The 13,203-nt window shown below is 41.6% G+C and overlaps 1 protein-coding gene across 1 annotated transcript in view; it reads left to right on the forward strand.

The window, feature by feature from the left end:
• The first annotated feature begins 4,087 nt into the window (after positions 1-4,087).
• Positions 4,088-13,203, forward strand: part of pxdn (peroxidasin) — a 67,000-nt gene continuing 57,884 nt past the window's right edge. Inside the window, exon 1 of the mRNA XM_033642866.2 lies at positions 4,088-4,347. Coding sequence (XP_033498757.2) covers positions 4,163-4,347 — 185 coding nt within the window. The 5' untranslated portion in view covers positions 4,088-4,162. The remainder of the gene's footprint in view (positions 4,348-13,203) is intronic.

The raw sequence follows: 13,203 nt of genomic DNA on the forward strand, positions 1-13,203 counted from the left end.
CTATGGTCTAAGACAGTCCAAAAATACCAGTAAACATGAACAACTCTCTCCCAAATCCAAAAACTAGAGTGTTAAAACTCAAATTCAAATTAATTTGGGTGGTGTTCCCTTTCAACCTTTTAGTCTTTCTTGCTGAGGCTAATGCTATCACTTAGCTACTTTTCTGAACACACCACCATTAAGTGCCCTCTCCATTCAGCTATCTAACATTAGTTATCTGAAAATGTGAATTTTCTTTGCATTCCTTTACTCATTTTTGTCATGTTTTGCTATTTTAATACTACATACTTCCCTAGGTCTCTATCAAGGCAGACATTTCAGCATGACAGAACAAGTAGAGGTGTAACTTACCAAGTGTAATAAGCATTATTAATAACGGCTGCATTTCATTTGACTGCTGGGTATGCCAGTTGCTTGGCTCTGGTAGCTGTTGGGAGACGTTTGCCTTCTGGGCTTTCTGCCAGAAGGGATTTCCCATTTGAGGTTAGGGGGGGAAATTGTAACTTGTGTTAAGATATCTGCCAGAAAGCTGTTAGATAGAGCGGTCTGACAGAAAAGCCTGAAGAAGGCCAACTTCCCACACGTGCCCCCAGGTACATTGGGCTGGCTCACTAATTACTTTTATTCTGGTTTTATGCTACTTTATACATCAACTTCATTAGGCTACATTGATACTTCACTATTTACATTTATCTGACAGCTAATAGGCCTAGCTAGCTACATTACCTGACTTAAAGCAGCCAAAAGTAGGCTATGTAAAGTCCACCTAGGGCTTCAAAACTGATCCAGTAATAGGACAGCAACACCTGTATGCCTGCATAACAAGCAGTTTTATTTTTGATACAAGCACATTTTGATATTTCTGTAGCCTTTTTCACCAAGGTTTTGAATGCAGGACTTTCCAGTCCAACAGAGTATTTTCACACTTTTAGTAAGGGATCTCAATATAGTCCATCCACTTTCCCAGGAAAGTTCAATCAATATTTATGAACATGAGTTACTCTCTCTCAAAGCCAGAACCCAGAGAAGTCTCAAACATGTGACATCACTGGGTATAAAGTCTGGAGCTGCTCCATAGACAATAAATGAGAGGCTAATTTAGCTGACCCACAGAAAGTTTGTTGTCTTTTTTATACCCAGATGAGCAATACTATTGTAGTGTTCTCAGTTCTGAAACAGAAAATGTACCCATATAGTCAGAACATTCCCCTGGGTGCTCTCAGTGTCATCTATCTTCCCAAATTCATTGTCATTGGAGAAGCTCCAGACTTAATACCCTGTGACATCACAAATTTGAGTATTAGCACTCTAGCTTTTGGATTTAGGAGAGAATTGTTTATGTTTAGTAATATTTTTGAACTTTCTTTGACCATAGCAATAATACGTATGAATTTTTAAACCGGGCGTAGTTCCCTAAAATGTGAAGGAGCCATGCACCTAGGGGGGAAGTTAGGTAATGTGAAAAATCAGGCAAAATGGGATAAATAAGGTTTTACATCTAGTGATCTTTCAGTATTTGCAGTCATAACTGAATAAAGGTAACAGCCTATTAAGTCAAAATTAGCCCATCAACATTACGAATAGGTCTTAATGAGCATCAGTATGGTTTACTACAGGGTGGCTACTCTGCAGTTGGCTATTTATGATTATTTAGTACTTTAACTTTGCAGCATTGGTGGTGGAAGCAAATTAATCTGTCCACACACTGTTAAATCCTCTATTTTCCTCCAGGACCTTTCCTATTATTCATTTCCATATCCTCCTGAGACCCATACTTTTGTTTGGTACACATTTTTAATTTCTCCTAGCTATTTGGGATCAATAGGACCTCATATGTATAAAAAACTAAACACTGTCAACGGTAATTAAGTCCCAGTGTCCTCAAACAAGACGATAATTAAGCCCTAATGTCAAACGAGTAAGTCACAGAGTCATGCGCTTGTTACTGTTGCTAAAATTGGTCAAATTTGTTGCTGTATCAAACTACAAACATTATTAATCATATAAGTTTCAACCATAAAATGTGGTCAGGTTTTGGACCTTGTCCACTTACTTGTCGCTGCAGACTGACTTGGCAGAGATGGCTGCCATCTTGTTTTTACATGGATTAGTGTATTGTGCTCTTACTACCACTAGATGGCACATAAAAGTGTCCATGAATGAGGACAACAGGTCTAAGTTAAAGGATAACTTTGGTATTTTTCAACCTGGGCCCTATTTCCCCATGTGTATGTGTGCATATGATTCATAGGTACAACTCGTTTTAAAATTGGTTCAGTATTGAGGGAGGCGGCTGCAACAGTGAGCCGCGAAACGAGCTAAAATGGTAACGGGGGCAAATGCGTCCCGTATAAGTTTGCGCATTAAAAGTGCTTTTTTTTTGCCACTGACCGTTTCAGATCGCCAGTGCTATCTCTGTAAATAGCATACTAAGCCTTACCTCTGGGCTGTGTGACGTCATCTCACAAGAGCTTTGCTCCACTGTGTCTGTAGCTCTCTCTACTCGTGGGACAGCCGTTTTCTTGAGGAATAGGTGTTTCGGGATTGGATGTCTTCTCTTCTTCGGCTGGCAGTAGTCATCTTGGGAGAAGCGAGCACATCAGACCTGATGGTCTGCAAGGCGCAGTGTCTGGACAGGAGTGTTAGCATCCATTTGTAGCACAACTAGCCACAACTTCAGCATCTCGCCGTCCGATAAAGGCAGCCTATGAAAGCTGTACGGGGTGTTGCGCGACATCCTGTTCTTGCAATTCGGATAAGCATAAACACAAACCATTGTTTTCAATCGATGCAGTAAAACTCTCAACTGTACTCCAGGACAACCAGCGTCACTCTGAGCAGCGCTCTGCATGGCTCCTCTGTTTTCTTCCGGCAACAAGCAAAGCTCTTGCAAGATGACGTCACAGCCCAGAGGTAAGGGAAACGCTTAGTATGCTATCTACAGAGATAGCACTGGCGATCTGAAATGGTCAGTGGTGAAAAAAAGCACTTTTAATGCGCAAACTTATACGGGACGCATTTGCCCCCGTTACCGTTTTAGCTCGTTTGGCAGCTGCCAGCTGCATCCGCCTCCCTCAATACTGAACCAATTTTAAAACGAGTTGTACCTATGAATCATACGCACACATACACATGGGGAAATAGAGCCCAGGTTGAAAAATACCGAAGTTATCCTTTAAGCAGAATGAAGTATAAGATCAAGTAAACCCAAAATGTGATGTCATCATATGAGGACACAGGGAGGATATCATTTTAGGTTAAACCCACAGGTAGCCAACTGAGAGGGTCTAAAGAGCTGCATATGGCTCCAGAGCCACAGTTTGTCTACCCCTGCACTAAGGAAACAAGCAGCTAAAAAGCAGGGAAAGCATGGCAGAAAAGTTGGACAATCTTTTTTTTAACGAATAGCCACAGGTTACATTAATGATTTAATGGATGAATGACTGAATTGATAAATGGATTTAACCATTTATAAACGAATAAAACATGACTGTCCCATTTTACCTTAGCCTACTAGCGGTCCCATTTTACCTGAACATGTCACCAGAGTAAGGTAGGGGTCCATTATGTGTTTGAAAGTTCCTAAAAGATCTCACTTAGCAACAGATTGCCTGTAAAAAGAAATATATAGCAGAGAACCATAACAAGTCGTAAAGTGTCTTAAATTAGTCTTCACAGTTTATGGTGGTTTTCTTGGTGATCTACCAGAAAGTGTCTTTAATTCTCTGACTTCACCCTATGTTCCTAAACCAAAAGTCTATATCAGCCCATACCCAAAAATGTGCTCCAGGACATTTTGAATTTAAACATAGGTCTCCAAATTGCGCTTTTTGTTGGCGTTACAAGTTGCAAAGGGTGTACTCCACCAAATTATGGGATTTAGGAAATGACTTAGAGGTGCAAACAGCAGATCGTATGTAGGCTATATAGCTGAGGATAAATACGTTTCTAATTATCTCCCTGAATGACGTTTTTTACTTCCCTTTTCTGGGACTGTTTTAACACACTGCCCCACTTTCTCTCTCTCTCTCTCTCTCTCTCTCTCTCTGCCTCTCTCTGTGTCGCTCTGTCTCCGTGCCTCTGCAGACTCGGGCTGACTTGCTGGGAGTGTGTGTGAGAGGGGCAGCTGGCGGTCTGTGCTCTGCTCGGCTCACTGCTAGCAATGGCGCTGCGAGCTGGCCAGCTCTTTTCTCCGTGTCTACTCGCGGTGGCTTTGTTACTGCTCGCCAGCGGACCACAGTCTGTGCTTTGTTGTCCGAGTCGCTGTTTATGTTTCCGAACCACCGTGAGATGTATGCATCTAAACTTGGAAACCGTACCAGCAGTTTCTCCTCAGACCACCATTCTGTAAGTAGCCTTTTCCTTCAGTCTAACGGGAACCGAGCCTCTAGGCACACCGGACGGGAATGCAATGAGTGCTTCAAGCCTGTGCATTTTTTCCACATCTAAGCCCCTTGGTAAAGTTATAACAGATGGGATTCTTTGCGTGAATTAATCACAGTGTTAAAACCAACTTTTTAAAATGTTTAATCACTGATTTAAGTTGAAATTTGAACAAAGGCTTGTGGAAACCATAGGTCCTGTGGTAGAGCAGAGATTATTGCAATGTCTCAGAAAGTTTTCTCAAAGTTATGACACCTGCCAGTGGGTTCAGCTGTTGGCTGTAGAGGTTAATGAACAGGGTTTTTAGGGTCACACAGCTGGTGAAGTAAGCCGCAAGCAATGTGGAGGGTCAGGCTCTTCAGTAGAGGTCCCTGCATGAGAGAGCTTGTATGAGGAACTGCAACAGTCTCCTCCATCGCCTTCATGGAGACATGCACTGATGAAACATAGACAGGGTAGAAGCAAAAGTTCGGTTAGATTTGATTGACGCCCAAGTCTTGTACAGCAGACTTCACTGGGTGTGTTGTCATGTTTTGTGGAAGTGTTTACCTAATTTCCATGCAGGAAATATCCTTGTTCAAGGTCAAGCTGGCTTTTAACAATGGATCTTTGCACCGCATTGTGATAGAGATACAATGTGGAGCAGTTTCTGGAGCTGCTTCCTTCTCTGTAGTCAGTAAAGCTATCATTGTGCATGTGTGGGCTTTGTTGCACAGGTTAAACTCCATGTTTGACTTTCCCTCTGAGATGAAAGGAAGGAAATACTTGTCACTTGACAGGCACTTGTGAATGTGTCCTGGTTGTCAGGAGCACTCTGCCGCAGTCACCCAACTAAACAATTTCCTTTTTGATGTAGCTGGCCACAGTTTCTCAGAACTGCAGTGAGAGAAGACAAAGCTTCAGATCTGTCCAGTCTCCCAAATATGTGGCACCCTTTGTCTTTAATTGGCCACTGCAATCTTGTTGTGTATTTCAGTCCATAATGCATGGACCTATAAATAACCTCATTCAGCCTGTAAGCAGGGGGACAAAGGGGCAACTCAGCCTGCCCGTACCACAGAAGTATGAATTAGCCTTGTCCTCTCCCATCTGGGGTCAGCCCACAGCTTTGAAGGGCGCCCATGGTGCGGCCCTGCCCAGATACCCCCGAAGGAAAGATGAAAGTCAGCCCTCCACCACAGCAATGAAAGGATTGTTTAGGTCTTCTGTAGGATGTGTCTAAATCTGTTCGAGGGCTGATCAGAGCAGGAGAGCATGCTGTGGTTTCCCAGAAGCTTTCATGCTGGCGAGCTTTGAAGCAGCAGCCACTTGTCGCTTTTCCCCCTTGCCCTGCTGTCATGTCAGGACATGAACACGGTTCCTACCTAGCCTTCCCTCATTCTGCTGTATAAAATGTTCAACACATACTGGTCGTCTGCAGCAACCTTGAGCTTACCAAAGCGTTGTGTCCCTGCAGTTTGTGGTCTGTTTGTTGTCACTAATCAAATTAAGATTTATAACATGGTTGTCAACGTGCAGTGAACATGTGTTTTAGCACAGAAGTTGTATGTAGGGGAGTGTACAGCTTCTAACAGAAGTGTGTTTTGATGTTTGGTTAGCTTTTGAGCAATACTGTGGCAACTAAGGTCCTTAAGGTTCAAGCTTTTCCTCTATATCCTGAGGGTTTCGCAGGATTAAGTAATAGTGGATAAAGATTTTGTTTTTATATAGACACTTGACCTGTAGCTATGTGCTGTATAGGTACAGGCACGGCATTCCTCCTTCCACCGGGCAGCATGCCATTCTAGGAATTTAAAATGATACTATCGTAGGAATGTGAGATGATCTGCCATATAAACTCTCAGCAGAGATAGTGTAATCTGATGAAAAGATAAGGCACGTGTTCACTTTATGTACTCCCACCTATCTATTTATTACATTTTTCTTTATAGGTATAACTTTAGAGCTTTATGCTCATCAGCTTCATTTCGATCAATTACATTTGTGTTTGAATTGTCCCTTATTATCATCTCAGTCCTTTAGTTGCGCACATCAGGGTTTTTTTTCCAGGCCACAACTTAGCATAGGGAAAGCACAACACAGGGAGAGTTGTTGCTTGTCTTTGCTGTGTCTGTTGGAATTTTGAAATTTATATGAAGGCATTTTCTATCCTTTAGATGACTAAAAAAACACTTGGATGGTCCACATTAGATTCCAATAGACTAGAAAATCCTGAGCAGAATATGTTTGTATCCGTGAAAAATCAATCACTGTATATTTGCATCTATTTTAGAAAACACTGTCCAGATAACGGAGGTGCCTGACCTGACAGTTGTGTTTATGTAGTTTCAAATAGTGAATGTTATTGTCTTGAAACACCAAACATCTCTTTCTGTTTCCTCCGAGCCACTGCAGTAGAGAATAAAAAGTCTTGGCTCAGACGTTGTACTGCACGTGGGCTTTGTGCCAAGAGCTTTTCTACATGACACTTGGACCAAGAAACATGGCCATTTTTTCCCCAGATTTTTTGGGTTCTTTCTGGCCTACATTTGTTTTTCAGCTGTTTTCTCTAAGGACTTTCTGTTTGAGGCATGATAGTAAATTGCGTTTCCTCTCTCTAATGTCACTGCTGCTTATCTTCCCAGGGATTTGCTGAGGTTGGAGAAACTATTACTTTTACATTAGCATTATTTTGCCAACATTAAATATAAATTGTTTTTTTGCTGGTATTACTTTAGCAGCTTAAGAAAAAGGCTCAACATAGCAAGTCTTCCATCTTTGTATGACATGCAGTATCAAAGCTTGTCAGTGTAACAGAGGCTTTTTATTTCATAAGTCAGGAGCTCTGTGGTTCATATTTGGACATCTTGGCTGTTTGCTTGTTATGATTTCCAAACATATTTTTTCTTGTTTTCTTGTCTTTAAGTTAGGGATGCACCGAAATGAAATTTGTGGCCGAAGCTGAATAATATTAAACACTTGGCCGAATACCGAATATCGTTGTTTAGTTTTTCATTAGTTTTTGCAGATGAACCCCCTCCAGATTAGTGTTGTCACGGTACCAAAATTGGATCCCACTGTACGATACCAATGAAAATATCATGGTTCTGAGTAGTATCACGATACCACAGCGAAAATAAGGCAGATGTGTTTTTTGTCATTTATAAAAAGATAAATCACTTTTCTATAATACATCAATGCTATTTCAATGGAATAAATTACTTATTGACTTATTCATACTTCAAAAACAGCATCAATGAGCGATGAACATAGGGGGGATCAAAATAAAATAAATAAATAAAATAAGAATCAACCAGCCACCCTCCTCCCCTGACAAGTCCCTTCATAAGTAAAGAACAGTCCCTAAAGTGCGGTGAGGTTTGTGGGCCGTGAACGGCTCGTTTCTCCTCTGACACATCACGTACGGTCTGTGTTCGGCTGGCTCAGCTGTTCAGGTACTTCTGGGCAGTCCACACGCCAAGAAGAGGATATTATTGGAGCCGACTTCTCCTCACCGGTAAGACGATGGCCCCGTATTTGACAGGAATACATTACTGTCTGTGTCTGTGACACCCGTTCAACCCACAGTCGGTGGGATTCGCCTTTCGTTTCTGCTGGTGGTTGAAATCTGTAGGCTGCTCGCACAGCGTGCTGAATGATTTCAAAACTATTTTTAGTCGCAAATACGAGTGCGGTGACGGGCAGATCGCCACACTGCTGACATTTAATTCCGCCCGTCACAGCACGCTGTTTGATTGCGTTATCAAAACCGCGCCGCTATTATTTGGCCTTGCTTTTAACTTATTCCACCGAATACCGAATGTGTGTTTTTTTGCAATATTCGGTGCATCCCTACTTTAAGTGTGTCACTGTGTGATGTAACAAACAAGAAAAAAAATTGTTTCAACATTGTGACCCTGGAGCCAAACTCTACACATATGCATGCTGAGAATGCTGTGAATCTGCACTAGGTCACTATGTGGCTTGTTATTGTCTTTCATACTTCTGCAATTCAACATAGTGCTTGTATCCCAATGTATGCTGTTATTTAGCTGGTTTCTTGTATAGTGGGATGAATGAGGTTCTTAAACACAGTTACTGTAAACAGCCATTAAGATATGGCGTACTTCCCAGAAGTTTGCAGATAGTTAAAAAGATGCGGTTGTTCAGTGTGGGGCTAGCCTTCAGTCCATTAGCTGTGTGTGCTGGAGGAATGGCACTGTTGAATGGAGTGAGTGTCCAGATCATGAGTGAAATCTGGTGTTTGTGGGTGCAGGAAGGCTGGTGAGTCAATTTAGCAGGGTTTGGTGTCCCAGTGTTACTCACAGATGTACAAAGAGAACTGTATACAGCGTCGGAGGCGGGGCCCCATTTATTTCTATGAAAGTTCCTCAGTGGCACATGAAGCCCAAAAAGTTTGGCTTCCTAGTGTAAAATTACCCAGATCATTGGGCCCGTAGAGCACGCACACCAGAGACTTTTGCTGGCCATACAACTAACTTACACCAACCAAGCAGTTAACTTCCGGTTTAGCCCTCTGCTAAGTTAAATGGTGATAAAATGATTTAATTGTGCAGTTCTTTTAGACTTGCATCTAATCCTGATAGTGAAACTAGTCATTTCACAAGGATTGTGACACTTGCAAAAATGTATCCACTAATTTACCCACACACTGAGAAAAAGTATTTTTTGGGCAAATGGCATCATGTGAAAGACTGGGAAGTTGTTTGGCCACTGTGTCAAATTGGCCTTAACACCCAACGCTGCCTGTGGGGGCTTGGTGTCACCCGGTTGTAGACTTGACTGGTAATGGCTGTGATAAGCAGACACATTTTTGTGGCAGCCTCCTTTGAGGCCTCCTTTAACTCTACCTGACGGTGAGCAGCCAGCCATTGTTGCCCGTCTAAATGTCTTAATGTGTTGTACCCCCTCACCCTGCTCACGGCCCAAAACAGTGGCCTGGTCTGACTGAGTAACAGTGTTAGTGAGTCAGGGAGGGAAAGTGGAGTTCCATTGTGTGGAATTTGCTGCAGTCAGGCTTTGTGAGGCGCTCAGTCTCTGCAGCATTATGGAATGCAAAGCCAGAAATCCCCAAAGCTTCGCTCATTTGCACAGGGAGATTGGGCCCAAGATAGTTGTTGAAAGGAGCTCCACTGGCCCCTTCCTGTGCCTATCCAACGCAGGACAGCTAGTGAATTTTGGGGAACACTGGTTCAGATTTCTTCAAATTTTTGAAAAGATACCCTGAATAAATGTAGAATTCTGGTTATTTCAAACCTGGCCATTACTAGTCATATTGATAATAGATGATAATAGATAAATAATTGCATTTTTTAGCTTACTGCACTGCAGACATCTGTGTACAGCCAGCTCTGATGGAACAGTTCTTCATGGAGGGCCAAGACAACTTCTAACAAATGAACTCTAAAAACACATGAAGCAAAATGAGAATAGTTGAGTATTTTTGTGATTAGTGTACTGATGCCTTTCATTGTCTTATTAGTTGTATTTTTGCCTATAAAGCAAATTGTAAGGTGTTTCAGAAATGTAGCAAAGCGAAGTGCTACATAAAGTTATAATTCCATAATTAAACTGACAGCTAAAAGACTGTAGTGGTAATTTGATATTGTTTTTGGCAGCTTCACTAACCCACACCTCATGTTTTGAATTGATGAATCCACTAATGCAGTCCAGTACATTTACATTCAGAATGACCTGTTATACTCTGTGATATAACCTCAGAGATAGAGGATCATTGGCCAGGATGATGGACTGTTAAATTTATCTGGCACTGAATTATGGACAGCAATATTGAGCAAACTATAAGTACTGTGGGTGTTACTATCTTCAATGTAAAGTTTTGGGTTTGACTTGTGTTGGTCCTGTGGAGAGCAGTGCATCCAGCTGTAGCCAGACTGAGTGATGCAATTGCAAGCAAAAAATAAATGACAAAATTATGAAGTCAATCAAATGCTATGATAGAACAAGGAAAAAAGGCCCAGTAGGACTGTGACTGGAGCTCAATTGTTGCTGACAGATGGAGCTACAGCTTATGAAAAGTCCTTCATGCATCACTATTAATGTTTGTGGCCACTTGCTCACCATTTCCAGCTGATGCTATGATGATCTGAGCAAACCTAGATGAGGCAGAGGTTAAATAAATGCACTGTAGGATTTTGATAGGCTCTTACTGTGTACCAGCACTCCCTTGACAAGAAACAAATCTTTGTCATTTTTACACAGGATGTGCTTTGCAGAGAACTATTGCAGCCATGTTTGGAGATCCTGGTTGACTGTTCCTCCAACCAAGCGAGGAGCCAGCCATGTTCTTGTTTAACTGAGAATGACTCACGCACGCCCGAGAGTCCTTGGCAAGCCCACTTGGGCATGTGTCACAAAGCCAAACGACTCCCTCTGACTAGAGAGGGAGAGAATGAGAGGAGAGGTCCACACATGGTATTCAGATGCTGGTTGAATTGGGCAGCAGCCAGGTTCACTCGTCATCCTGGCTCAGACAAGAATTTACAGAAACCTCTTTAGAAATTTTCCTTGCAGCTACAGTCCCCATTTGAACACTTTGGCATCATATCATTTTTGTTTGCTTTGTAAATACACAGATCACATCAAACTTAGAAGTATGGTAAATGCCATGGTTGCAGTTATTTGCTAGGTCTGTCACAATAATTACATTATCTACTTATTGAGGTCATGAAAAGTTATTAAGGTCACGTCCATATATCATACAATCTTGCCCCTGGGTTTACATGTGTGTTTGTTTACGTGAGAATGTCACCAATATCTTAGCCAACACAATGCCAGAAATAACAGCAGGGTTTTCCCGACTGTAATAAGACTTGGACACAGCGCCTAAGCTTTTTTCATGGTGCCTAAGCTGAATGAACAGGAAAAAAAACAACTATGCTGAGACACGTTTTGCTGTCCTTCCTGGTCGCTCTACTTCTGTCCTCTCATCTGCTCTGTGTCTCACACACCCAGACACACACACACACACACACACACACACACACAGCAACACTGAACCAGGTCAAGTGGATCCAGCACAACAGTCAACACGCTAATAGGTGTTTTTCCCGGCGGCCACTGACCAGCCAAAAAATTTGAAAGACTAGGTCCAAATAGACTTGGTTTCAAAGCTGCACTCCACAACTCTGATTGGAAACATTTTGGGTTTAGCTGACTGAGAGAGGAGAGCCCATTAATGTGAATGATCTCATGTCTAACTTATAGCTAATATGTTGTTACTTCGCACATTAACAAAGTCCTAACCATTGAGAAGCAGGATTAGCAGTATATTGCCTTTAAGAAGTGACTCTCTATACCCTGTGCCAAATATTTGATATTTAAGTTTCTGTTAACAGAGCCAAAGAGTCAATTTCATTAATTGTTTTGGTTGTGTGGTTTTACTTTACTTATGTAGTCAAAGTAGTTATGGTGACAGGCCTAGTATATGCACAGCAGTGACAGTGCCAGATAGTTTTTTGTTACTAGTGCTATGAGAGTCATTGATTGTTTAGCAAGTGCAATCCTGTTTGCCTATCAGTTTCCTTCACACATGGATTTCTGAGCAGTAACACACACTTATATATACATCACAGCAATAGTCTGACAGTTCAGCTACAAACTCTATGAGCATTGATCCAGCATAATAGTCAGCACCTACAAACATTTACCACCTACAGTGCACATATTCAGCTCTTTGAAGTGCAGGGTTTTGGTACTGCCTACTGTTTTTAACGTTGAGGTTGGCTATATTCTTCATTCTCACCATTATTTGCAGGATTTGGTGGACTCATTTTGTTGTTGAAGCTGGGTCTACCACCGGGCCATTTCTCTGTGGCTTAGCACAGCTATTCCCTTTTGGTGGTGCGACTGGTCATAGGTTCACTGGTTTCTTTAGGTTTTCCTTCAGCTTTCTGCTCACTGGATTTTTAGAGAATAGGGAGTTCAAATCACTTGTACTGAGTCCAGATACTTGAGCAGCATCACTAATTGTGGGCGGCAGTAGTTCAGTCCATAGGGGCTTGGCTTGGGAACCTGAGAGTCATCTGTTCAAGTCCCAGTACAGACCAAATATAGAGCAGTAGCTGGCGAGGTGTGAGATTGCCTCCTTGAGCAAGGCAGTGAACCTTCAACTACTTGGGGAGCCTGTCCATGGACAGCCCCTTTGCTCTGACATGTCTCCATTTAAAGCATGTGTATAGGTCCTGTTGTACTTGTGTGTGTATTTCAGGCCTGTGTGTATGTAACATGTTAGTACCAACAGGGTGAAAATATTGAATTTTCCCTTGGGGATTAATAAAGTGTCTTCTTCTCTTTCTAACCTATGGGGGACAGCTAATTAGTAAGGATGCACCGATTTTGAAATTCTGGGCAGATACCGATGTTTGAAATAACAGATAGTTGAAACAATACTGATGTGTTAATATCATTGTTTATTTTATTTTTTGTTGTTATTTATTCCCCCTTTTGTGCTAGGGTAATCTAAACCATAAATAACTAACTAAACAGTTTTAAATCATTCAGCCTTGCAGTACAGTATCTTTGAATGAGCACAAATTCAATCATACAGATATATTAAACAACCTTTAATATGACCTTTTACATGAAAAACATCTTTAAAAAATCTGCTTCAAAGTCCTTTACTATAATTCCCTCTTTAATGTCTATTTTATATTGCTGTGAAAACAACATTTCTCTTTCAAACAACTGTATTGAAGTTCCTCACCAAAACCTATATTTTACAAGATTACATTGAACACATCACAAGAACGTTATAATTTACCTTTGCCCAATCATCATTTTTACTGAGTAGAGTTTGAA

This window comes from Epinephelus lanceolatus, chromosome 15, assembly GCF_041903045.1.
Source record: "Epinephelus lanceolatus isolate andai-2023 chromosome 15, ASM4190304v1, whole genome shotgun sequence".
In the NCBI taxonomy this organism is placed as follows: Eukaryota; Metazoa; Chordata; class Actinopteri; order Perciformes; family Serranidae; genus Epinephelus; species Epinephelus lanceolatus.